The sequence below is a fragment of the Haemaphysalis longicornis genome, unplaced genomic scaffold (genome assembly GCF_048455015.1).
Source record: "Haemaphysalis longicornis isolate Haplotype H1 unplaced genomic scaffold, Haemaphysalis longicornis Haplotype H1 scaffold_10, whole genome shotgun sequence".
NCBI classification, from domain to species: Eukaryota; Metazoa; Arthropoda; class Arachnida; order Ixodida; family Ixodidae; genus Haemaphysalis; species Haemaphysalis longicornis.
Genome location: NW_027526204.1, coordinates 13,212,694 through 13,238,302, shown reverse-complemented (window position 1 = coordinate 13,238,302; position 25,609 = coordinate 13,212,694). Strand labels below are relative to the sequence as shown.

Genomic DNA, 25,609 nt, shown 5'->3' with positions numbered 1-25,609 from the left:
GAGAAGCAAGATTTTGACAATACTTTGATCCAAGGAAGAAACCAGTAAGGTTTCTTAGATGTTGTCACTGTAGCGGCAGAAATCTTGCATTGCAAAGTTATTGTGCTGTGAATTTCGGTGTGTGTGCTTTTGTTTTATTTATAAAAAAATGTGCCTGAGTTGAGCAGAAATACAGGTAGATGGTTTGTAAATATAGTTAAAAAGCAGTTTACACTACTCACAGCACATACCACCAACTCTATCAATTGTGATTTGTTATGCAGAAGTACAAATCAACATGTAAATTCACCGGCTGTGTTAGAGTTGAGTCCATACCTGCAGTAGCAGAAAAAAAAAAAGAAACTTGATACTGTGTATTTTTAGTACGGCTCTTTTACCTTGTTTTGTTTCTTTTCTACTGAAAACAAATTTCTTGTGTTTGCAGGGCTGCACATGGCCATATGTTGTAGGTTGAGTTGTTGTTGTTGCTCTTTTCATTGTCTTTCTGCCCAATATTTAGTGTTTCCAATAAAAATAAAGCAAATATCTATGTATCCTTGCAGTAATTTCCCTCTCGGAACTTTCTTTACAGAAAAAAATGCAGAATGGGCTGTAGTCTTTGGGCTTTGCCCGCCGCGGTGGCTCACTGGCTAAAGCGTTGTGCTGCTGAGCACGAGGACGCCGATTCGATTCCCGGCCGCTGCGGCCGCTTTTCTGATGGAGGCGAAAAGCCAAAATGCCCGTGTGTTCGAGATTTCGGCGCACGTTAAAGATCCCCAGGGGGTCAAAATTAATCCGGAGCCCTCCACTACGGCGTGCCTCATCGTTTGTGTTGCGTCGGCGCGTTAAACCATACAATCAATCAATCAGTCTTCTAGCTTTAGCATGTTGGAACATCAATGACTGGGTGCACTTAAAAGGGCCATGAAGCAAAATACAAGTGGTTCATTAGAAAGGTTGCTTTGTCCTGATAAAAATGATACCAATTTTATCGCAAACTTATTAAAGAAAATGTGAAGCGTTGGCGACTCTCTAGCTCTTTCTTGGCAACTTTTGTATGATGCCACAGAATCTTGTTTGTGCGATTGGCAGCCGCCGACCTAAACCACCTCCGAGACACATGACTGGACGAATGCAGTAAGGCCTCTCATTCCATTTATCGCATCGCTTGGAATGCTAACGTGCGATTAACACACTGAAAATCATGTTGTTAGTGCTGGCCCATATGATGTCAGTGTACTTTGAAATTTGAAAGTTTTTCTATACTTTTGCGTTTTTTCCGGTTAAAAACGTCTTTCGTGGCTAGAGTGGAGCTGACTGAGGTACTGAGGCCTAGTTCGTTCTTTCAAATTAAACAAAGTTCTTCATGGCCCCTTTCAAAACAGCCTTTTGCCTCAATGCCACAGAGGCAGGCAGGATAAGGCAGGCAAAGTGGGAAGCGCATGTCTGGAACATACCTGGTGGGGGCAAGCACCATTTTAACTGCGCGTCGTTCATTTATCCTGCACAAATATTTAGGCAGCTCTCTTATTCCACTTACATGCAGGTGTCGTAGTGGGCTATGAAGGATTTGTGTATACTAACATGTTTTGTATGTAATTTAGCATGCAGATTTTATATAGGTTACCAGTTTTTTGTATATACTATCTGTAAATTGTATTGTACTATCTGTATATACTATCTGTAAATCTATATACTTTTTTGGAGGCAATTATTTCCTAAACTGCAAGGAGTATGGAGAAAATTCGCGTGCAGAAATGATCTAGAGTAATTAGAGCGTGAAAGAATTATGAGGGTTCTATAGGTCAGTGTGATGAGCCAGCCGAATTTGCAAATCTCGGATTCTGAACGCAAGAAATTACTCCTCCTTTTTTTTTTTTTTTTTTGTAACAATTACGCATATTTTAACTCGTTGGACTCGATCTCCAGCGATTTATTCTAACAACAATAAAAAAAGGCATGGTAGTAATAGCTTCTAAATCGTGTTGTGCTGCTGAGCCGAAGTACGCGGGCTTGATTCCCGGCCGCGGGGGCCGGTGTTTCTGCGACGCATGAGCCAACGGTTGCACACCCGGCCACCCGGCCCTCGCATGATCATCAAGTGGACCGGGCCGCCACGTGCGGAACGGGGGTCGGCGAGATGAGAGACGCCGGACAGCGAGCAACGTTCTGTGCGCCGTGTGACGTCACTGCTCCTCGCGCATGCGCAGCACGGCTGTCCAGGAGCCACGCGATCCTGCTCAACCTCGGCCAGTGTAGCTCACGCTACAAAAAAGGAAAGAAAAACGAGCACACATAGGGGAATCCCACTCACCGTGGCCCGATTAATGGGGCCTCTCTCGAGGCCCCATGGTGATAATATATGTTGGGAGCTGTGGGGACATTGCGATGGCAAAAAAGCCAACTAAAAGCTAGCTGTGCTGAGTGCCTGCTTTTTTGATGAAGTTCAGCAAAACTTCAAGTTATGTCGGGCTAAAATATAGGTACAGCGCGAATAGAAAACAAGTACACAGAAAGACGACGGGACATGCAGTGCTCGATCGTCCCGTCGTGCTTCTGTGTACTTGTTTTCTATTTGCGCTGTACCTCTTTTTAAAATGAACTACCCACTCCAGTACCTTGTTCCACATCATGTTTTCTGTGAGGTGGAGTTACAAGTGGATGCACCCAGACCTCATATGGTCTCTTTTATTTGCCTTCCGAGAGCAGTTTCCAGCGGTTGATGGGCGGGCCAGAACAGCGCTCTCGCAATTCTACGAGGGAGAAAAAATAGCACACACACGTGCACCCACACACACACACACACACACAAAAACACAGAGCTCGTTTGGGTCAATCCTCAGCAGTTCAAAATGAGAAATAAAGCGGGCCTCGTCGTAGCGCGCCGAGTGACCCCAGGCATATCGTTCTGTACCCGATGTAAGCGCTGATCCAGTCCTGCAGGAGTGACGCGGCAGGTACCGCAAAGTCACTGATTGAAAGCCCTACCTGGAGAAAAAAAAAAAAATGTTGGTCCGACCGCCCAAAGGTTCACAAACAACTGGCGTACCAATTAAAAAAGTGCAAATGAAACCAAAATGAGTGCTGTTAACGCGATTTGTCTTTGTTCTAGTTGTACCTGTGCTTGAACTCGCTGAAAAAAAAAAAAAGAATTATAACAACAGCTAAAGTGGGGCGGGAGGTTTTGAAGTATAAAGTAGGTCGTGGTTTTGAACTCTCTGTACTGACGTCCGTGAAAGTGTGAAGTTGCAGTGACAGTCACAGATAGAGCGATAGATTTTACCAAATTTAGAAAACGGACAGGAAACTTGTAAAGTGTTATTAGGAACAGTCAGGACCATAGTCAGTGCGCATCTTGGCATGTAATTGTAAGGGTCACAGTCTCGGCATGGCACACAAGAATTTTAGAAAACACAAAACGCCCCGCGAGCACAGCCAGCATGCGTCCAGTCACGGCGGTGCTTCCCTGCAGAACCCGAAGCAGACGATATGCGTAATAATCCGTGCGCATTATTATTTGTTGCCGCTTTTGATATTATTTTAACACATCTTGTTATTCAACAAGCTTGGTAATCACGTTCAAATAAAAAGTAACTTAAATAAAGCTTGAATGCACGTCTAACTTTAAATCGCTCCAAGCCAGGCCGCGAGCCAGGAGCAGACTACGTGAACCATGTGGACAAAGTGTACTGCAATGTGTCCTACATCAACGGCGTGTGTTCTCTGACGTTTGCAAGTTGCTAGGACCCTGGAATTCGCAAAATAAACTCTCAGACATGTGTGTTGCATGATCGTCTTGTGAACTGTGAAGTAAGTCAGTACTGCAATGCGAAATCCCGTGTCATCTCGCGTTGGCGACGTGGTCGTGCAGCGGCTTCACGGCTTGTCATGGGTCGCACTGGTTACCGCCCTGACCCGAGCCGTTATTCCGAGAAAATCGAAAAGAAATAGGTAGGGACAATGGCTCTTTTATTGACGCCGTCTTCCTTCCGTTCAAACCGGTAGCGGCAAACGGTTCAGACCGCAGTTCCGGCCGGCGTGCTCGCTTCCACTCCCAAAAAACCCGTTCCGACTTCCGCCCTTTTGAGCCAGCCCGGAATAACGGTTCCTTCAAGTCCCGTTTCCGACCCGGCGGCCTCTGCGAGCTTCCGGAAAGGGGGTCCAGTTCCCAGTCGATCGTACGCGAACCCAGTGGGACGCGGCCGCACGTGAGTTCATCCAGCATCGGTGGCCTGTTGCGTACAGCTCTGAGCCAGTGGCCCTGGACGCTTGGTAAATATGCCGAGAAGACCCTTGCTTTTGCACACTTTTTATCCGAATCCGCTAATACTCGGCACGTTTGATATCGAGATTGTCAGTATTGTCAGTGCGTCGACGTTCTAGCGCGGTTGTTTTATAACTCGTCTTTTTGGCTTCGTGTTGGTGCTGAGTGCGGTCTTTTGATGGAGAGGGGGACAATGCTAACCTGGCCGGGTTTTTGTGTAAGTCGCGCGATTTTCTGCAGTTAAGTGTTTGAAGTCTTCCAAGCTATGTCATGAAACCAACCCAATCCGTAGCCGGTTCGACGCTGTCAGTTTACTGCTTTCGTGATGCGTGGAGCGGTTTATGTTCGCGGAAAAAAAAAAAAAAAAAACCCTAGTACACTGTGCAACCCAAAATTTACAGCACCGGCTGTTTCTTAACTCAAGCGTGAACGTGCGAGCGCGTGTTACCGTATACAATCAGCGGCCCATGCGTACTGCGTTTGGCACGAAATCGTTTAAGCATAGAGAAAGAAATACTGGTAAGAGTGGACACTCCCATAGAGCCCTGCGGCCGAATGACTGTACTGTAGTGTAGCGCACCGAGCGGACGGAGAGCCAAACTTCTAACCATACTTTCGTACGTTCACTTTCGGTTTCGGTTTCGCGGACACCGATTTTGGCGGGTAGTTTGAAGGACTGGAAAGCGCTGCTCACAGCGACGGGCATCGGTACGGTATTCGGACGCTTTCATGCAATAATTAGTGTTTATTTGAATATATCATTCTCAGGCTTAGTGCCCGTATGCTTTTACTAAAAAAAAACCTTTTTCTGAAAACGTGAAATTGCAATTTACTGTACCACTCACACTTGGTTAAGAATTCTGTCGAGTGTTCACATGTTGCCGAGCCACATAAAAGACACAGACCATAAATGAAGAAATATTTATTGCATGGCACTAAACGGAACAAGTTCAAATTGTCATCATTCTTTGCAACACACATATAATAATAAACAGTGAGTAATACACAACAGAGACAATACACAGTAGTGAGAGGAAAATACGTTTCCAGGAATGAAAAAAAAAATGCACAAGTAAAGGTATCACAACCACACAAAGGATTTTTTCTCCACGGTAATTGAAAATGCAGAAAACCCAGAAACTCAGCCATCCACAGGTTTACTTGTATCTACGACACCCTCAGACTCTGTGCGCTGTTGCAGTCATACAAAAATATCAACCATAACATAATCTAGACACTCGGATACTTGCAACTGTTTACAACCACTACCTCCGCAGATAATTTTCTTAGTCTGGCAATTTCTCCAGTTAGGATGTGAAAGAAGGGAAAAACTTTGGCTTTGATGGCCTGGCTTATTTGATGAACGCTAATGAGATCTATTGCCTCGGGGCAACTTCAAATCAGTAGCAGTAATTGAACAGAAATCCCATTTATGTGGAGATGCACACGCAAAAGGTTAAGAGGAAAAAAATCACCTTCCTATTGGTTCCTTGCAAGGGTGCATTTTCCCAAGAAGCCGGGTTACCTTCCGAAAGCGTTGCCTTCCCAGTAAAGGCAAAGGGCCAGGCGGGGATATTTTAGGTACGTGCACGTAGTCAACCGACAGGTTCCAGGCTCGATTAAGGCACACAAATTCGTGCCTTCCGCTGTCAATACGAACAGTCTTATATAAGAAACAGGGAAGCAGTATATGCTTCTCGTGTATGAGACAATGGTGGCACATTACAGAATCCCATAAGCATTTGACAACGTAGGTCCCAACATGGTTCTCTTCATCTAGGCCAGTCCGACAACAGGCAGCACGTATGGTGAGAAACGACATTTAGCATGACCTCTTACCCTGGCAGTCTTCATAATGTAAAAGGGTTTTTGTGAATGTACTGTTTCCACAATATTACAACTAGCAGCAACATTAACTTGCGAGTGGAGTTTGGAGACTGTATACGCTGTTTTTAGTGGTTTTAATGATATGAGGCATGTCAGTGATAAAAAACCGTTTGTTCCTTGAGTCAACGATAGTCTTTTCAGTGGTCACGCCTTATTGAGTGCCGAAACGCGTTAGATTTTTGGTGCTAATGGCAAGGTTCAATAGATGGAATACAGTTGCGGTATCAATCAGAATCATCAATAAGGTAGCAAGAAGCATTGCAGGCAGTCATCAATACAACTGAATAACTCTGGGAGAACAGTTGGCACGGCCACTTTTGTGAGTCCTGTGAGGGCACGATTCATGAAGTGCTTGCACCATGTTTGGTATGACGAATGCAGCTGGCTGGTTGGCTCTGTCTTGAGGGCACCTGTAGACCTGCACAGGTGATAAGTGATATAGTACACAAACTGCTTGCAATGACAGATGATATGCGAATAGTCTGTAAATTTGACTGCAACTAGTATTCAAGTATTGCCTCCAGTGCATGCCACCTATTTAAAACACAAGTTCTCTTATTCTATTGAGCAATCATGCGGTCAAGCTATTAGCAACACTTAAATTATGGGTCTTTGTAATTTCGCAACACTGGTCAGGCACATTCTTAATGCAATTCACCTATTGTTTGGGTTAACAAGAATGATAACGCTGCTCACATAGCCTGAATCCCTTTGTCTTTTTTTGTAAAATCAGGACGAAGAGCGAGAGCGAGCTGAACGTTAAACAAACCTGTTGCCCCACGGGCTCGCGAAAGAAACGCATCCCGAGAACTGGCACCTGGCGAAAGTATATTTGGGCACTGTGTGGGCACCATGGCAAGCAGCAGTGAGCGTCGTACTGAGTACTACTGACCGCCAAAGGCCGTGCCTTAAAAAGATATGACAAGAAACACACAGTTCCGACTGAATAGGTGCAATCTGCGCAATACGTGTTTAATGAAACTAGCCAAAATATGACCAGAGAAAAGAGAGCAAACGCTTGAAAAAAAACGGCAAGTGGGGAACAGTTGTATGCAATGCCTGCGATACCGGAATTGATATACGATGTAGAACGAAGACCAAATTTGAAGGTTTCAATGCACTGCGCACTCACCCCGCCTCGAGCAAAGCTGTTATCTGCCGATGAAAGACGCGTTTTTACCGTACCTGGCGCGCCAAAGCGAAGCGACGAGCGCGCGTTATCGGCGTCGGCGAGCGGGTTCGCTTTGTACGCAGGCAGCTTGGTATGCACCCATGTGTAAAACTTCCGATGAGTGTACGGCTGCTGGTTATGCCCAGATAAGCCACATTAATGCAGATACGGCTACTTCGCCGTGTACGTTAGCCCGGGCGGCTTTGCAGCGCATCACGGCCATAATAGCAGTAACAGTTGGCCAAGCTAGCAATGGCTAGCTAGTATAATACAACGCAGCATGCGGCTCACGCAATTCAGTGCAGCGACAGCGCACAACGCCTGCTTCGCCTACGGACCGCCGGCCGGCCGGCCACTTCCGCAACTCACAGCCGTCGTTTGCGGCACGTAAACGCTACGTGCGACGACGGGCGCGTACCGCTGGCATCCCTCAGCGCTAGATAAAACGGCACAACCAGCCTAAAATACAATTACGGCCAGCTAAAAAATGGTGTCTTACGCCTTTCCGGGGCGTTTCCAAAGCGCTTATCCTAAAGACGCAGCACTAGCTATGCTGATTCCCTGAGGTTACGCAGTGCTCGCAGCGTTTGCAGTACAAGGAAACATAAATATGATACGCCACACCAGCACTTTAAAAAAGAAAGTCTCACCTTTAGGTCAGGATGCAAAACCGATGTCGCAAATAAAGCGCTAGGTGTTTCCTTCTCAACAACAGAGGCACAGAACAGGGAGGATTTACAGAGGTTAGCACGAGGCTGCAGAAACGCACGTGCAAACGCTGCCGAAAGAGCCAAATGGCGGCTTGCGCTAGCGGCTTGGCGGCTTGGCCGGGCTTGGTGCAAAGAAGCCACAAAAATTTACATTGACAGCCATTAAACTTATTACACAAATAAAAATGTGTAGTCTAATGTGTAACAAAACCTTAAAAGTATAATATTGTGTGTTAGCTTAATTTTAAATACTGAGTTTTTTACCACTTGCGCCGACTGCCGGACGGCGCGCGAGTCAGGCCACTCGGCCGCGATAAGCCCGTGTGTCCACTCTTCTAATTTTTTATTTCTCTATGGTTTAAGTGTGGAGTGTGCGAGGCAATTTCGTTTGCACGCACACACTGCGCATGCGTAGTTCTCGGCGCTCCGTTCCACGTGCGAACTTATCTCCGAAGAAATCAAGATAGTGCGCTAATGGATTGACCAGGGCTTTATGAAACGGCTATCCAGAAACTTTTGATTGACGAATCAAAAGTTTTAATTGATTTTAACCAACCAATGATTGTACTTGATAGTAACTTCAGCTGACGCCACTATTTTAATATTATAACCGGCTTAGACCCAGGTACACTGCAAACGATCAAAAATGGGCTTATATTGGTAACAGGTACTACCAGTACATGGGAGCGTTGTTTTGCTTGCTCAGTCGCCACTATGGAATGCTGCACTCACAAGCTGCTGTTGTCTGGTACCAAATGTAAATATATTTACATCCATCGTTCTCGCAAAGCAGCTCCAGCCCTGTGCTGCTTTTGTCATGAAGAGATCTTTCCAGGTCTCTTTAGAATGGTTTTCCGGGCTTCGTAAGCGATACTTAGAGGCTGACACACCACAGCCTGGGTCTTTCTCCTAGCAGTCCTCATTTACTATCACTTGGGTCATTGGAGCCTGGTTTTTTTGCAACAGGGATGTTTGCTGTGTCTTCCACTGTTCAATCGACGATTCTGATCGTTTATCCTGTTAGTGAAATGTGTTTTTCTTTCTTTCTTTTTAGTAGCCGAAATCAGTTATCATTAGTGTTCCTGTTATTTATTTTTCTCCTCCAGTATTCTTTTGTTTTATTTTAAGATGTCATTCTATTTGTTTCCTCCCTTTTTGTGCCATTTATTTCTTTCGTAACCACTTTTTTTAGGTTGGATTATGAACTAATATTTTCAAGCCTTGGCCAATGCCTGAGTGGGCATGTATCGTTTCTGTCTTATCCTCAGGGGGACCTCTGGAGGGGACCTCAGAGACTCTCGTAAACAAGGAGAACTGCACTGATACTCATTCTATGATAAGGAGAGCTATCTGCTGCCCTCTGGCCTGTCCTTTCTTTTGTGCCTTCCACCGAGACCGCAAAAAATGGTTTCCAGCGCAGTTCTTTTTTTTGTGGCTAACTCCATTCCATGTGTGGGTTTTTGCAAGTGTGGACATCAAAATAACTTTTACTTCGGCACTGGCCATGTTTCCTTTCCTGTTTATGAACCTGGTCAGCGGCAACTTACTTTCTCCAAAAAAATGTAGAACAAGCCTGGAGGTTGCATTATTATTTTTTCATGAAGGTATTACGCCTTTCGCCCCGCTGTGGTGGCTCAGTGGCTAAGGCATTGTGCTGCGAGCCCAAGGACGTGGGTTCGATTCCCGGCTGTGGTGGGTGCTTCTCAGATGGAGGTGAAAAGCAAAAACGCCCGTGTGTTGGGATTTCGGCACCTGTTAAGGACCCCAGGTGGTTGAAATTATTCCGAAGCGCTCCACTACGGTGCGCCGCATTGCCTGTGTAGCGTCGGCACATTGAACCTCATAATCAATCAGTCAACGACTTTTTAGGATGCTATACTGTAAGGTGTTGAAGCAGGCCTGTACGGGTAGATTGTTGTGCCGTGAATGCGAATATACCACTTGCAGCAGTTTCTTATTAATGCAGAAAATGTCAAAAGCATGAAGACTAGCATTGGCACTCCATTCCATTTAAATGTTTGATGGGATTGGCAACTGCTGAAACGAGGCTGGCTCAAAACAATAGTGACCGAGTTAATCGTGCCTATTTTGTGCCCACGCACAGTAACATTCAGGGGTTAATCTATTTTTGCAGAAAATTAGACATTCAGGGGTTAATTTATTTTTGCAGAAAGTTAGAATTCGAAATATGATGGCTAAGGTAAAGTGCCTATCCTGAAGAAAGTGTATACTACCAGTGTCGCGGGATTTGTAAGAGAACCTCTGCAGCCTGCTAAGCATTTTGGCAGTAGCCTACTGTGTGGAAGGTGTATCGAGTGGAGGAGAGTTGATGTAAGGGGAGGTAAATTTTTTGCTGAAGCAAGGCATACACCTTGTTCTGTGAACAACATAAAAGGAGTTCCTCTGTGTGCAGTTTTTCTTTAGTAGAGAAGCTGGATTATTTGCCTTTTCTGTTACCCCTGCTGCAGTGGCTGAGGCATTTTGCTGCTGTACCTGAGGCCTCAGGTTCAATTCTGCTCCAGTGCTCTGCTTCTGTGAAGCAGGTGGAGAACAAAAATCTCTGTGTGAACATCGTTTCCGTGCACATTATGGATCCCCAAACAGTGTGGATTCACTCTGTAGACCCTTCTACAGTGTACCGGACAGTCGAAGTTCACTAATGCAGTGCGTGAAACCTGGGGTGAACTTTGCCCTTTCCCTTCTTCTGTCATGCAGGACGAGAGGAAGACATGGCTGTGCGACGGCGGCTGATTGACATCGGGGCCAACCTCACTGGTGAGCTTTCTCCCCCCTGACGAAGCAGTGCGCCAGCTCTTTCACGTGCTGCGTCAGGTCTGAAGGCCTCACTGCCGTGTGTCCGCAGACCCCATGTTCCGAGGCCTGTACAATGGATCCCGCAAGCACCCCGACGACCTGGACCAAGTTCTGCACAGGGCGCAGGCCAACGGAGTTCACCGGGTGAGCGGCAGCGTTCCTCGATGGGGTCGTCCATACTGCTGCGGTCACTGAGCCAGAAAGCAATCCTACAAGTTTTCCTTGGTAGTATGGGTCAGCAACCTTTCGAGGTGTAGGGCCAAGTTGCATGAAGCCGACACGGCCGAGGGCAAATAGGGGAGAGGAGCTTTGAATTGTGCGAATTGGCAATAATATTTGGCAATGATTGACAGTAATCTGGTTAAGTGGGAAGATGGGGGACAGTGCCAACTGGAAGTGATAAATTTTCTGTTCTTGTTTCTCGTCTAACCACATTTGAGGTCAAAAGTGGCGTGTCAGCCTTCAGGTAGGAAGTGACAGGGGGAAGGGGGGGCTGCATAGTACTGCCCCAGGGGCCTCAGGCTGCCAACCCCTAGTGTAGCATGATTCATTAGCAACTGTTCACGCTGGTTTTATGCAAAATGTCTTTCCAACTAGCTCAGCTTGTAACCCTCCATTGGGCATCATTGGTGGTGGTTGTTGAGGAGATTCCTCCTCTCTGTGGTCAGTGCGGCGACAGGGTGCAGCTGGGACGGGGTGCAGCAGTGGACAGCACTCGGTTCTGAAGCAGGTCCAAGGGCTCTGGCGTTGTTTCATTTTGTCACACCAGTTGTGATTGAAGCAGATCGGAAAATGGGGACAGCTGATGGGCCGGGTCAACGGTGCTACTTGTTAGCTGTCACGGTGGGGAATTTGGCCTCAGTTGATGCCTCTTGCATGTGCGTGTGTTTGGCCAGTCCAGTGTGATTTGGCTTGTTGACGAAGGCAGCAACTGCTTTTGTTTTTTTTATGAATCAGGTACGGGTTATTGCCAAGTGTCAAGGCATGTGTGTCCACATTGCATTGCATGTCGTCACTTGAGTGGCACGTGAGACGTTTCTTGTTCCTAATTTGGGGCGCATACAAAGATGCCAGAGCTCTTGTCCCCAGCAGTGCTTCTGGCATTCGAATCCTTTTAATGTGCAGCATTGTTGCACCCTGTGCAACAATGCTGTGAGTGTGCCACCCGGGCACTGCTTGCCACCAAACCAAACAGGTTGCCACCTGCAAACAGCCTGTCTAGAGGGCCCGAGGGTCACTAAAGCTATACTTAGGGACAGCCCGTTTGTTCTGAGAAAACGGGAGCACAGATCCCGGTGGCTTCTGCATGCAATAAATAGACTGTTGTTTAAAGGGGTCATGAGGACCAAACACAAGTTTGGTTCATTCGAAAGATTGCCTCGTTAGAATCATACTGACACCACTGTTAATGCCCACTTCGCTCAAGTAAGCTGCATAATTAGGAAAAAAGGGAATGGTCATGCGACCCACTAGCTCATTTCCCGCAACAGAACCTATGATCGATGTCATACCAACCAGCTGTGCGATTGGCGGAGGCCGGCAAACACAAATTAGGCATGGTTTATAGGCTTGCCGAACGAACTATTTGCACTTAAATGTAATGCATATTAGTAAGAATGGTGTGGTAAGCAATGAAAGTTATGAAAATGCACGTAAGCATAGAAGTACCGATGCGCACTGCTGTTGGTACTGGGCGCACTATGCTTGTTTTAGCTGCAAAGCACGCTTTTAAGTTGTTTTACACGACACTGGTCGATTGGCATAAGCGACGTTGCCTTACGTGACCCAGTTTGTCGAGGATACCCCATCTTTCACAGAGTGATTACTTTCCACAGTAACAAAAACAAGCCAAGTGCAAATACGCTCAAAAACAAAGCAACGGCGAACAATGGTTCGTGGATGAAAATAGTAGCGCCGTCTGGGAGGGCTGACGGTAAGCAAGGCCACAAATATGAACGACGCAGTGGAAGTTCGCTTGAATACACTTCATTGCTGACGTTACGAAAACACACGGTTTGGCGGGAGAATCAAAATTGTAACCTAAATTGATTAATTTCTTAGTAAATACAGCATCATTTGCTGCCGGACAAGCTCTGGGGGCACTATAAAATGCGAAATCTCAAATAAAACAAACTTGTATTCTCTCTTCATGGCCCATTTAGGGACGTCAGTGAAAAAAGCAGCACAGGCATTCATGCACTGAGTTGTCCCTGAGAGATGTGTAGCATCTCTGTTGAAAAAATTTTGGAGCCTAAAACTCTGTGGTTCTCGAAAATTTGGTTTTACTGTTGGTTGCTCTGAAACAATTGAGTCGAATTCAACATGTAAACTTATCTACTCATATACATCCAATTTCATTCTGTAATGTATTAACCACTGTCCATTTTTTTGCACTGCAAAGTGTTATGAGGCATTACAAATTCAGCAGCACCGAATGTGTTCCTTCGTGTTTGGTTGTTCAGGCGTTTTTTTGTTCAGCTGACCGCTTCAAGTGCCTCAATCATTTGGTTGTCCCCCGGCAATTATGCCCTGCATGTCGGTTGCTCTTACCAGTGGGTCATTCTCGTATAATTTAATTCAATTCAATTCAATTCAATTCACTCATTATTGTCCACAAAGAAAAGACGTACATTGTTGTCTACAGGAGGAGGTCCCTATTGACGGTGAGCGCGACCACGGGTGGCGCTGCGAAGGGCGTCTTCTCGCATTTGTCATCTGCTTCACTCGGGCTCGCTCTACCTGCCATTTCTTTGCGCTCGGTCGAGTTTTGATGTTTGTCCGAACCAGATTTTGCATGTGCGCAACTTTTTATTATAATAAAAGACTTAAAATCGCACACATTAGCTCCAGGCGTGATATACAGTATAGTTTTCGACACCGCTTCGGAAGAAACATTACCGGCATGGCCCCATTCCTGCGAAGCCGGTCCAGTGCGGAGAGTCGGAGCTAGGCGTCAGCTTCTGCATTCATAAATCTTTCGAACAAAGGGAACATCCAGAGTCTAAAAACCGACAACAGCGGAAATGCAAGACCAAAACGAATTCTATGCGTTGTGGGCTGTCGGCTTTGGCTGAAGGCATTACGATTCCCGGTAACCGTATGTAAGGTAGAACAGTTTTTGAAACCTTGCCGAACACTCAAAAGTATTGTATCACATCACTCTGCGTTGTCATAGCATGAAAGTGTGCCGACATGCACTATGGGGCGCGAAAAATGTAGGTTGAGTTCCAAACAACCTACGGTGTGTATAGGCGCGTGCTGGTGCAGGCTTCTAACCAGTATGGAGGCTTATTGAGCAAAACGGGTAACGTGTACGGTAAAAATACAGTAACACTATGTTTGTTCAGGCCTTGAGGGACATTTCGGTGCATTTCCGACAGCCATGCCTTCCCAATATTCAGGTATGCATTACAGGAAAGCTGCACTCAAGTGGAGGAGGAGGAGGAGAAAACTTTAGCAGTAAAATTGAGCTGGTTAGTGGGCGGGTTCCTCAGTCCAGGACAGAGAGTGAGAGCAACTTTCTTCAGTTCGTGGAACATCACCCCGAGCAGGGCAGGATTGGTTCTTTACGCCTGAAGGGGTTGGAAAACAATAAATAGCTGCTTGGAGATATTCATCGGTTGTGATTCTTCATGGTACTGAAAACCGGCACGTACACTATTTCTTGTGTTTCTTAGCGAGTATATCAAGCCTTCAACACCATAGTAATGTCTTAACTGTTTCAGTTGAGATTCAGTTTGTTAGTTACGATAGAAATTCGGGGCGAAAAACTTTCCTTCGAGTACTCTGGACAACGTCGTCTGCGCCGTTTTGCGGTGGCGTAGCACAAACCTTCTTATTGAATTCGCATGCGAATAAACAAAGCACACTGCGAATATGCACCTTCTTTTACACAGCCATACCGAAAGCCAATTTTTGAAGAAGGTAGTGTATGCCTTACGGCCTGAAGAAAATAGCCACAAGATCTTTGTAAGCCTCCCACACATCCCCGAACCTCCTAATAAGACGTGTGTGGCGGTGCAGAAAAATTAATGCGCTGGGCATAGAAAAAACATTCACCTGATACAAGTCAACAACTACGAAAGAAATAGAAGACAACCGCTTTGTTTCCTGCTTTGCGATGCCCGTGTAGGAACACGCTTCTTGGTGCGTAGCATTACACTGTTGAGTCTTCATAAGAACATCTCGAAAATACTTTATGGGAGCCTATGCATTTTGCACACTTATCGAGGAGCTCTGAGCCCTGAACCTCGCAAATAAGCTAGAAAGGACGAGTTGCACACGATCATGTTGTCCGATGCTCTGAAGAAAGTTGCTCTCTCTCTCTCCTCGTTCGTTGCAAACTTGTGCGGTATACAGCTTGAAGTTATTCAGAGTTATCATAGGCTGGAAAAATAACTGAATTTCTGAAAATACGCTTTTTGATGCCCTGAAAGATCAAAGTGCGCAGTTTTTAGCTTTGCTGCCCCTCACAAGTGGACCACAGCAGTGCGAGTGTAGCAGCGGCGCAAGTGTAGCAGGCGACAGCGGCGCGAGTCCCTAAGGTGACGTCAGAGCCTGGGGGCGCCACTGAAACATCTCACCGCCAATAGGGACCAGGCGGCTGTTGTATGGCACCACTTCAGCAAACAGCGCCGCCCGTGGCGAACCGCTCGTCAGTGGAATGCCGGTGGTGATCAGTGCAGCGTAGTCGTGCATGGATTTCTGTCGTTGTGCTGCGGTGCAGCTGGCAAAGTGTAGATAACCACAGGGACTTCTTTCAGATCGGAAATCTTGAGCGTGGAGGTGACCTTCAGGAGGCATGCCATGTGTGTGATTCACGCCCGTACTCAGCACAGACGACGCTCAGTGCACCAAGCTGGAAGTGCAAGTCCGTTCTTTTGTGCAAATTTTTCATGCCTGCATGCAGCCTATGGAGGAATATGTTGCAGATAAATGCTCCCACAAAGTATCCAGGAATGCTGCGGCGCTGGCCTTTGGCAGTTGACAACGAAACAGCGTCGGGCACAAGTGAAAGACAAAGCTGGGGGGTGCCTTCCAAGATTTACCCCAAAACAGAAAATGTGATGTACGACGCTTCGTAACTTCATTGACTATGGTAGAAAGGTGTTTAATTTCACAGAAATACACTTACTACAGTCATCTCGAATCGGTTACAGAATAAATACCGTATGATAGTAGAACATTATTGTTTGTCGTGGAAAAGCATTGCTTTACAAGACTTGCAATGGTTGCTGGCTAGTTGGTTAATGGTTTTTAAAAAAACAAGTCCTGAGTGGGTGAAGGACAAGAAACAGGAGGGTGCCGAAAACCTGCACTCAGTTTCACAACTGAATGCTGCGGTCGTTTTACAAGCTGCCACCTACGCTTGAAAAATCGTGCACTCCGTCTAACGACGATGATGGTTTATCAAAAAGCTTTCTCGTGTGGGTTTCCAATTGGTTGCCTTCTGGATTTAAACTTTGACTAGTTGAGCTTCGAATTGGACCAGCACGCAGTTTGGTCTTTTGATCGCAGTGTCTTTGGCTTTGACTCTTTTCCATTCTATTTTGCACAAAGAAAGCTTCGCGTTCAACCATCGTCGTCATTAGACGACGATGGATGATTTTGCTGGATGATTTTGCTGTTTATATTTGCACTTCCATGCACCCCTCTCCAAATTCTAACTGCTTTCCCAGCGTGTCAGAAATGCGTCTGTGCTTGCGGACTCGGGCTGATGCATCCCTATTTGAAGCAAGTATAGTCGCGCATTTTTGGTTTCTTCACAAGGTATTACAGGATTTTTTTATGTACTCGGCCAAGAATGCTTAAGCAATAAAAAACACAGGCTGAACTTACGACTGCCACGTTTTGAACTATTGGTGCCAACCTTTATTCCACGCTGGTGGTAAAATGTGAAGGGGAGGGGGGATGGTTTGTAGGTTGGGCTGTTGGGTGGTTGAATAACTTTGACTCTTGATAAAATGACCTCTACAAATGTAGTTCTGCTTCAGCTCTCAGGCTCGCATGCTGTCAATCACGAAAACCGAAGGCACAAAGCTCAGGGTTACAGAAAGAAAGTGTAAACTGCTGCGACGTTTCCATGGCCACATGGTACTAATCGATCTCGTGTGTAAGTGCCTTTCTCTTCAAAGCACACATGTCGAGGTATCCTACCATTATGGCTGGCATGGAAACTGTAGTCACTGAAACCAGGGAAGATAATTTAAAGTGGTAGAACTGAAGTTTTATTCCTACTCAGATCGTGCGGAGCCAGGCGCAGAGCGCCGCAAAAAGAGCTCATGTCAATGTAGCCCATTCCCAAACTTGGAAGCGTCCAATAAGTTTATTAGCTGATAGTGCATTCAAGAAGAAATTAATACTAATAATAGTGGTTTTATTCGTGCTCAGAATGGGTGGAGCCAATAAGCGTAAATTGCTGTGAAATGCGCTGATGTCATTATAGCCCATACCCAACTTCCGAAGCATCCGACAAGTTTACATAGCCGTTATTGCATCTAAGAACCGAACGCATCTGTCTAGACTTTGTTTCACAGCACATATCTGCTCACAACACCACCAAAACCGAAGCAAACACGGCCAAAACCACGGGAGGCTGCGCAGTCCAATGCACCGGCTCATTCCACTAACGAGGGGAGCGCTGAGTGGTGGCGCCACCCGTCCAGCTTCCCGGTCCCTATAGTGGTTGCATGCGTGTGTTTTCTATTTTCCCAATAGAAACAGGGGACGAGCATGATGTGTTGGGCCTTGGTGTGCGTTGCTGGTGTAGCCAGAGGTGGTAACCACCTAACAACAGAGCTGACTACAAAGGCCAGGGTTGAGATTGGTTGTGAGGATGCGTGCTGCAGTGGTGTTCCTAGCCCCATCATGTGAATTTTAAATGCACAGCGTTCAAGCCGCTTGGCGCACTGTTCTTTCTGCAGATCCTGGTAACGGGAGGCAGCCTGGATGACAGCCAGCGAGCCCTGGAACTGGCCTCTAGTCATGGCAAGTGCTCTGGGGACAGGATTTATTTATTTTATTTATACACATACCTACATCGCCCTCAAGGGCATTAGTGTAGGGGGGAGGGGGAGGCAAATAGGAATACAAATACAAATACAGTTGTGAAACTGAGAGGTTGCAATTTTTTTAACAGTGATTTGGACTAAAAAGGTCCAAATAGGACACAGAGCAGGGTGGTTTTTCTGGAATGAATAGGTTAATCTGCCCCCCCCCCCCCTTTCCTTAAGCAAAGCAGAGGTTCCTAAATTCATGACAGCAATTTTGTCACCTTGTGAACTTCTGTCTTTGTTTTCTTTGTTTTTCATAAATCAGGCCTTCTGCCATTTTGAGGCATATTTCTAGTACGTTTGCTTCTTTTCAATCACTGTTTTTTTATACATTGAAAGCGAGTCAATTAAGGCCGTGGCTACTGAAAGCATTGGACCCCTGAAAGTTTCTCTAGCTCAGCCTTGGAAATGCCCTTGTGCCGTGAGTACCTAATTAATTGCATGCTTCGTATTACAGAGTGTCTCAGGCATCCAGTTTGTGCCTACCGCAGCACCAATCTCGCAGTTTTCTTGGTTTGCAAGGAGTCAATATTCCTTCTTGAGTGCGTTCAGGGTGATCACAGTTAAAAAAAACTAGGAATGAAGGAAAACACGGACATTTTCCCTTCTTCTTAGTCTTCGCCTCTTTTTGCACTGTGGTCACCCTGAACGCACACAATCTTGCCCAGTTTGCTGCACTTCTTGAGTGCAGTGAGTGAATCTGCTTGCATGCATTTAGGAGCATGCTTTTGGTTCGCAGCAGGGAAGCTCCTAAGAGTTTGATGTGGTGGCCTGCATAGAAATTTTTTCACAGAGTGAAAACGCCCGTGTGTACGAGATGTCGGCACGCGTCAAAGATCCCCAGGTGGTCTAAATTAGTCCGCCGAAACCCTCCACTACTGTGCGCCTTATCGCCTGTGAAGTGTTGGCGCGTTCAACCTCGCAATCAATCAAATCAGTCAATCGAAGAATGAACGACTTGTGTGCGTACTTTTGCACAGTGATTCTCAGCCACGAATGTGACGGGATGTCCCTTTTACACTTGCAAAAGTGACAGGGAATTCCACTGTGAAGTATGTGCTGGTCCGTGTCAGATTATTCATTTGCCTTAGCGGCCAGGCTCGCCCATGCACCTAAACAATGTTCACCTTCTGTTGGTCTGGCTTTCCCGCATAGCCGCGGCGTTGTGCACAAAGCCAACTTCAGTGCGTTGCATGTGTGGTCTGTGGAATCGGGGGGGAAGGTGAAAATTTTTTTTCAAGGGAGTGCATAAGCGAAACTTTGTGTTCCTTTTGGCAAAACTCCTCCCTTCTGATGACCTGTAACCCCCTTTGAAAGAAATCTTCGTAGGGCATGGATTTCGGAATGTGATCTTGAAATACAGGGCTGTAGAGGTGTCTAAAAGAAGATCAGAATGCTGGTGGTGGAAAAGCAGAGGGAAATATCTAGCACAGGACGGTCACCACCTGCAATGGGCAAAACTTGATTTGAGCTTGCCACCAATGGCAGCACTAACATTAATAAAACAGTAGCACAACATAATGCATGGGCTTTTTAGTGAAAAGACATGTCATCACCTCATTACTGGGGGGATTCCGTTAACATTTACTCATTCGTTATGTGCAAGAGTAGTTCAAACATACGCTATATGGCAAAGCTACTTTTAGGCATTCTTGTCAATGTTTAGCAAGAGAGGAGAAAAAGGGGGGTTGGGGGGACAAGAGGCTTTGGGATCCACGCCAATTTAAGAAGCGCTGCTTTAGCAGCTTGGTGACTTGTTTCGGCCAATGGAAGCCAGCACGCTCCCCCGCGATGTCCTCGGCTGTTGATGCACAGAGATGCTGCGGAGCACGGTGGGCTGCCACCCGACCCGGTGCGGGGAGTTTGAGGGGCCGGCTGGTCCCCCCGACCGGTACCTGGACCAGCTGGCAGCGCTGGTGCGGCAGGGGGCAGGCAAGGTGGCCGCCCTCGGAGAGATGGGACTGGGTGAGCACTACGGCCGCCGCTAGGGCCTTTCTCAATCAGTCGTTGCGAAGGAGTGCCACAAAACACTTTGTTCAATAACTTTGCTGAACACACACAAATTGCTGATGCTTTTGTGTGGTCTAGTCCATTACTAGAGCTGTGAAATGTGTCAAAATAGCACGTAAAAGGAAACAGTTGCGCAGGACAAGTGCATAACACGAACTGGTGCTTTTAACTCGCACACAGAAAGAATCGGAAACAGTGTGGGCGCAAACACAAGAGAACTAATTAGGGGAAATTTTGAAACCAAGTACGGTAGCTTAGTTTCGTGCACGCAGCAAGTGCGCATTCAGATAATCCGTTTGTTTTTCAATGAGGCTATTGATGCGGTGCTGACATGGCTATCATCCGCACTGAATCCGCGCCAAGCATTATACTTCTCACAACTGGCCTGGCCCTTGGAATACACCTCTCGAATAAAAAAAGAAAAGCAACAAACAAGTTTGACTGAGGACATCTTATTAGAAGAGACCACCTATTGCTACCATTTCACGAATACTTCTTGCGCTGCGCTATTTTTTTTAAATCTTTCTTGAAGAGCTGAAAGAATGGAGAGTTGCAGAGATTCACTTGGTCTACGTGTACATAACTGGTTGTAGCAGAGAAAAATGTACCACCCATGAGTGTATGTGTGTGGCTGTGTTGTGTTAGAGACGATGAAATCTTTGTTCTTTACCATGGTGTCGTTACTGGGGTGTCGTCTGCTTGGGGCCAGTGAGGGATGCCCGTTCGGTTGTGCTGATTAGTGTGCGTTTGGCAGTGGAGTTCACCTGCTGGGTATGGCTGCTCTTAAAACAGCTCCCTTCTATCATTAAGTAAACTCCGTGAAACTTGTCACTCTTGCTGCTTTGTTCCCACTGATTTCAAATGTGGCATTATTTTTTGGGTCAGTCAATTAGTTCCTAAGACAATTAGAGGTAACTAGCCATTTTTTGGAGGAACAATAGACCAAGCAGTGTTGGATCTTAAAACTGTAATCTTTATATTTTTCAATACTGTGAACCCTGAAGAATGCAATAAGATAATTGTTTTTTTGATGCACCACTTGGAACTAATTTTAAATTTACAGCAATTCATCAAGAAACTGCTTCGATTATTGCATTCACCAGGGTTCATAGCATTGAAAAATGTAAATGTTACAGTTTTATGACCAACACTGTTTTGTCTATTGATTGAACAAAAATGGCTAATTATCTGTAACTATCTGGGGAACTAATTGACCAACTGAAAAACTGATGGCATATTTGAAATCAGTGGGGAAAAACAGCAAGGCTGACAAACTTCACAAAGTTTACTTGAAAATTAAAAGAAGTTGTCTTACAACCAGTGCCCCCCCCCTTAACTGCGAATTTCAATGTAGCAGAATTTCAATGTAACAAAGTAAATTACGAATTCTATCGCTTTCGTTACATCGAGATTTAAATGTATTTGCTTTGGCCTAAATTCAATAGCACTGCTTTGAAGTATTATTAAGTTCAAAAACGTGCACGGGCACTTTCCGCTGTCGGAAGTGGGCTTTCCCACACTGCTCTGGTGCTGTGCGGCCAAATGGCAAGAGGAAGGCACTTCTGGAAAGTGCCACTCTTTATATATAGCGTGAAAACATACTGCAAATGAGTTCGACATCACTGGTCACCATAGTACCGTATTTTTGTGCGTATAACCTGCACCAATAATGCAAAAATTTCACTGGCAAAGTAGGGGTGCGGATAATACGCTGAGTTTTTCCTTTAGTGCAGCTTCACGGCAATGCGCGTTGTGCCGTGAAGATGACCTTGTGTACAACAGTGAGGACTGCGGCTCAAGCGATAGCTCTAGCAAGAGCAGTGACTCTGAGTGAATTGGGACTTTCGCCTTGCACTCAGCGAGTTATACTCGCTAAATATATATACTCGCTATACTCGCTCTTTTTCTGTCTACATAGCATGTGATGTATTGCTTGAGCAGTAGCTTTGGTGCAACCTTTCCTGTATCAAATGTGCGGACAATACGCGAGAATTTTTTTTTTGTATTTTCCGGCGGGCTGAAAGTGGGGGTGCGGATTATATGCAGAGGTGGGTTATACACGCAAAAATACAATACTTGGTACAGAGGCTGCAGATAGTGCATGGCATTTTCTCTTCTGCCACCTATTGCAGATAAACCACAGCTCTAGACTTATATGGTCATATAATGGAGCATGTGGGTTAAACTGCACTGTGCAGCCACAGCTTCATTTCAGTGCCACTTTAAAGGAGCCATGGAAACAAAACACAAGTTTGCTCATTCGAAAGGTTGCCTGGTTAGAATCATACTGACACCACTTTTAACGTACTCTTTGCTCAAATAAGCTGCATAATTAGGGAAAAAAGGAATGGCCATGCGACCCACTAGCTCATTTCCTGCAACAGAACATATGATGTCTTATGAGCCCAGCTGTGCGATTGGCGGAAGCCGCAAAAGCAAACGCAATTTAGCCGGAGCTTATAAGCTTGCCGAACGAGCTATTTGCACCTAAATGCAATATACAGCAGCAAGAATGGTGTGGTAAATAACAAAAGTTACAAAAATACACGTAAACATGGAAGTACCGATGCGCACTGCTGTTGGTACTGGGCGCGCTATGCTTGTTTTAGCTGCGCAGCAGTCGGAAGCTTTGTAGTTGTCTTACACGATGCTGGCCGATTGGCGTAAGCGACGTTGCCTTACGTGACCCTGTTTGTCAAGCATACCCCCTGTTTCACAAAGTGATTACTTTCTACCGTAACAAAAACAAGCCAGGTGTAAATACGGTCAAAAACAGTAACGACGGAGTGCTGAGTATGCTAGTGCCATCTGGGAAGTTTTGACGGCAAGCAAGGCTGCAGAGCCGAATGGCACAGTGTAAGTTATTTTGTATACGCGCCGTTATGACTTCATTGTAGACGTCACCAAAACGTGTTTTGGCGGCAGAAGCAAAATTTTAACCTAAATTGGTTAATTTCTCAGTGAATACGGCATCATTTGCTGCTGCGCAAGTGCTGGGAACGCTATAAAACACGAAATCTTTCGAATAAAACAAACTCGTATTTTGTCTTCATGGCTCCTTTAAGAGGAGTCTTTAAATCGCTGCTCACTCATTTGTATGTGACACGTGGCTTGGTAGGCACTTTTTTGGCCTTGTAGACAGTGCTGTCACTGGCCAGAGTGTTAAACAAGATAGCCTCCAACTCGGAAACTGAAAATTCGAAGAGGATATCATGAGCCATTCCACTATGTGAAGGTAGACAACCAGCAAAGCTGAGGTGACACAGAATTGTGGACACAGGTGCAAACTCTTGACGGAAGTGATGCTGTGGCTTGCTATTCCTGAGTGTCATTAATCTCGGTAGATGGTCTGCAATTAGGGGAAAGGGGGTGGACGTATCCTTTTGTGGTGGAGGATGAGGGTGCAGCATTTATAAGCAGAGAGCCTTTGGACGTCTTACACACCTCGAAATTTGGTCCGGGAGCCAGTGCTATACACAGCTTCCCCATTATGATGACAGGATAGAAGTGGGACTCAAAATGGAGACTGGCAACTTCAGTGAACACACACACGGACGCCTCACATTATGGAACGTCTTTCACAAACAAGCAAGCAAGCACGCACGCATGAACGCTTCCCACTGTGGAATGCCTTGTACTCAAGGAAACGCGCCTGCACGCGAATGCCTTACGCTCATGAGCCGAGTGTCCGCACACGCTGATTTGTTGGGAGACGCTGTGGGCTGGTGGGACTAAGAGGGCCGATGTGGGATACGGGGGGCTTTACCACGCCCGCAAAATGCCCCAACCAATAAGCCCCTGTGTGGTTTGCCGCCACGATGGGTTCGACTCGCCGTTATAAAGGCGACGCCAGGCTCCAGAGGGCCGGGGCGAACCAGGAGATCTATTGGCCGAATGGTACAGTGCATACTGAACGCCGAGACAGGGCTAAGAAGTACACTGTACCGACGCGCGCCTCAAGGCCCCACCCGAACGGGCGGCTATGGCCGAGGTTGCACGTGGGCTGCTCACAAGGTAGGAAGAGGCCTACCTCGTGCGTCCGGTCAGGGTCAAAAGCTGGAGAGGGGATGGGCAGCGCCCCCGTTCTCCGGCTCCTCCAGTCTCCCCTCCAAGAGCAAGAGACCAGCAAAGCGCAGGGGGAAAGGAGGCAGGTTCACGGGCGGGGAGGTTCGTGCCCGCCGGTGCGTCGGCCTGCGAGATGTCACGTGCGCGGTAAAGCACGCTCGTTTGAAAGCCACGCTTGCGGGAGGAGGAAAAAGGGGATCCCCACAATGCAAAAGTTTTACGGAACTCTACCCGTAAAGAGCTTTGCAGTAAACAACAGACAAGAGCTTTTATGGTGCACTATATTTCAAAATAAAATGATTCAATCCACTATCGCAGTCTCCCTGCTCTAGTAAGAACGTTACAGCACTACAGTTAAACCTCAATATAACGAAGTCGTACTTGGGGCCGCAAATTTCGTTAACTCGAGAATTTCGTAAAATCGAGGTTTCGATTTTACAGTTCATTTAACCAGTTATTGGGTTTTCAAAACCTTGCCCATCGCCAGGAAACAACTGCTATGTAGTTACCTCTCCACTTAAAGCGAAATTTGTACTAAAACTAGCTGCGAAAATTGTGTGAATTAAGAGCTTCACTACTTAGGCATTGGAATTTCGATACCCAACGGTAGTTCATGTGTCGTCGTCAAACTGGTGCTTTTTCCGCAACGCCTCATTAAATATGATAGCAGACTAGGTTTCCAGTTTTTCTTTTTTTTTCATTTCGGTCACTACTAATCCCCACTGTTAGTCAATTGAACCTGGGTCCATGCCCCGTGAACTTCACCCCGGCGAGGTGCTGGTTCGAAGTTACGCCTCTTTTCGTCCGTTCAGTGGTAGACTTAGGCGGCGTTGAGGGGTGCGGCGGGCCAACAGTGGAAGGCTGCTTTTTGAAAGACTTTTTTTCATGTACAAAGGCTCTGCAAATAGGCGCATGATGCAACCATGACACTCGAGATAGCCATGATTGCGAGTTGAGCGGCGGACTGACTGTGTGTAGCAGCGCATACGTGCTCCCGCTAAAGCGGAAAGCTTACATTAAATATCTTCCGGCCAAATTCGATTAAACAATTACTTTTATGCCCACTGAGCCCTAAAGAAACAGATTTCTTCGCACCGCAGCTGTCTAATGAACGCTGGTGAAACGAAGATGAGTACGTTCAAAGAGAGCAATTTATTGCCACCAGTACTTGATGTTCAAGCCGCAGTGAAGAAGTCCGTAAGCAGTGCTTGGTGTTTCTTGACCAGGGTGGGCTTTACGTGACGCTCATATGCTGACAGCCTTAACAAGGCTTGGAACACTTTTCTTTCCCTTGGAGTGCTAATGATAATTGAATAATTGGAGTGCTAATGATGCACGAACAAAATAATTATGTGGTTATCAGCGAGCACAACCTGGAGCAGCGGCACCGTGAGCAAGGATGCGTAGAAAAAAAGCTTGAAGTCGCTTCGGCAGCCTAAGCATAGAGGGTGTAGGCATTGATGGAGACGTCAAAATGGTAGCCGCACTATTAAACCATCCATGACCACTAGTGGTTTAACTCTTTCGCTACCGCGCCTATCAAAATCGATCAATTTGATCGATACTTTTGGGAGCGCTTTTTCATAGCGTTCCAGGCGTTTCTCGAACAAGTGAAGCTGTTCGGAGTTAGATCAGAAAATGGGCTTTCAAAATCAGT

General features: G+C 46.2%; 1 protein-coding gene and 1 long non-coding RNA gene across 6 annotated transcripts in view; one reads left to right on the top strand and one right to left on the bottom strand.

Annotated features, from left to right (window-relative positions):
• Nucleotides 1-3,630: 3,630 nt before the first annotated feature.
• The window catches only part of LOC144158201 (deoxyribonuclease TATDN1-like), a 44,181-nt gene continuing 22,202 nt past the window's right edge, over nucleotides 3,631-25,609 (top strand). Inside the window, exons 1-5 of one of the 5 annotated variants that reach the window (XM_077688895.1) lie at nucleotides 3,631-3,789; nucleotides 10,727-10,786; nucleotides 10,875-10,969; nucleotides 17,749-17,812; nucleotides 19,693-19,842. In XM_077688895.1, coding sequence (XP_077545021.1) covers nucleotides 10,741-10,786; nucleotides 10,875-10,969; nucleotides 17,749-17,812; nucleotides 19,693-19,842 — 355 coding nt within the window. In that variant the 5' untranslated portion in view covers nucleotides 3,631-3,789; nucleotides 10,727-10,740. The other 4 variants (XM_077688897.1, XM_077688896.1, XM_077688899.1 and 1 more) reach the window with 4 other exon arrangements.
• On the bottom strand, nucleotides 5,151-8,061 carry LOC144158203 (uncharacterized). The gene is made up of 2 exons (XR_013319983.1): nucleotides 7,952-8,061; nucleotides 5,151-6,548 (listed from the first exon to the last, which is right to left on the bottom strand). It is a non-coding gene; the product is annotated as an uncharacterized LOC144158203 (long non-coding RNA).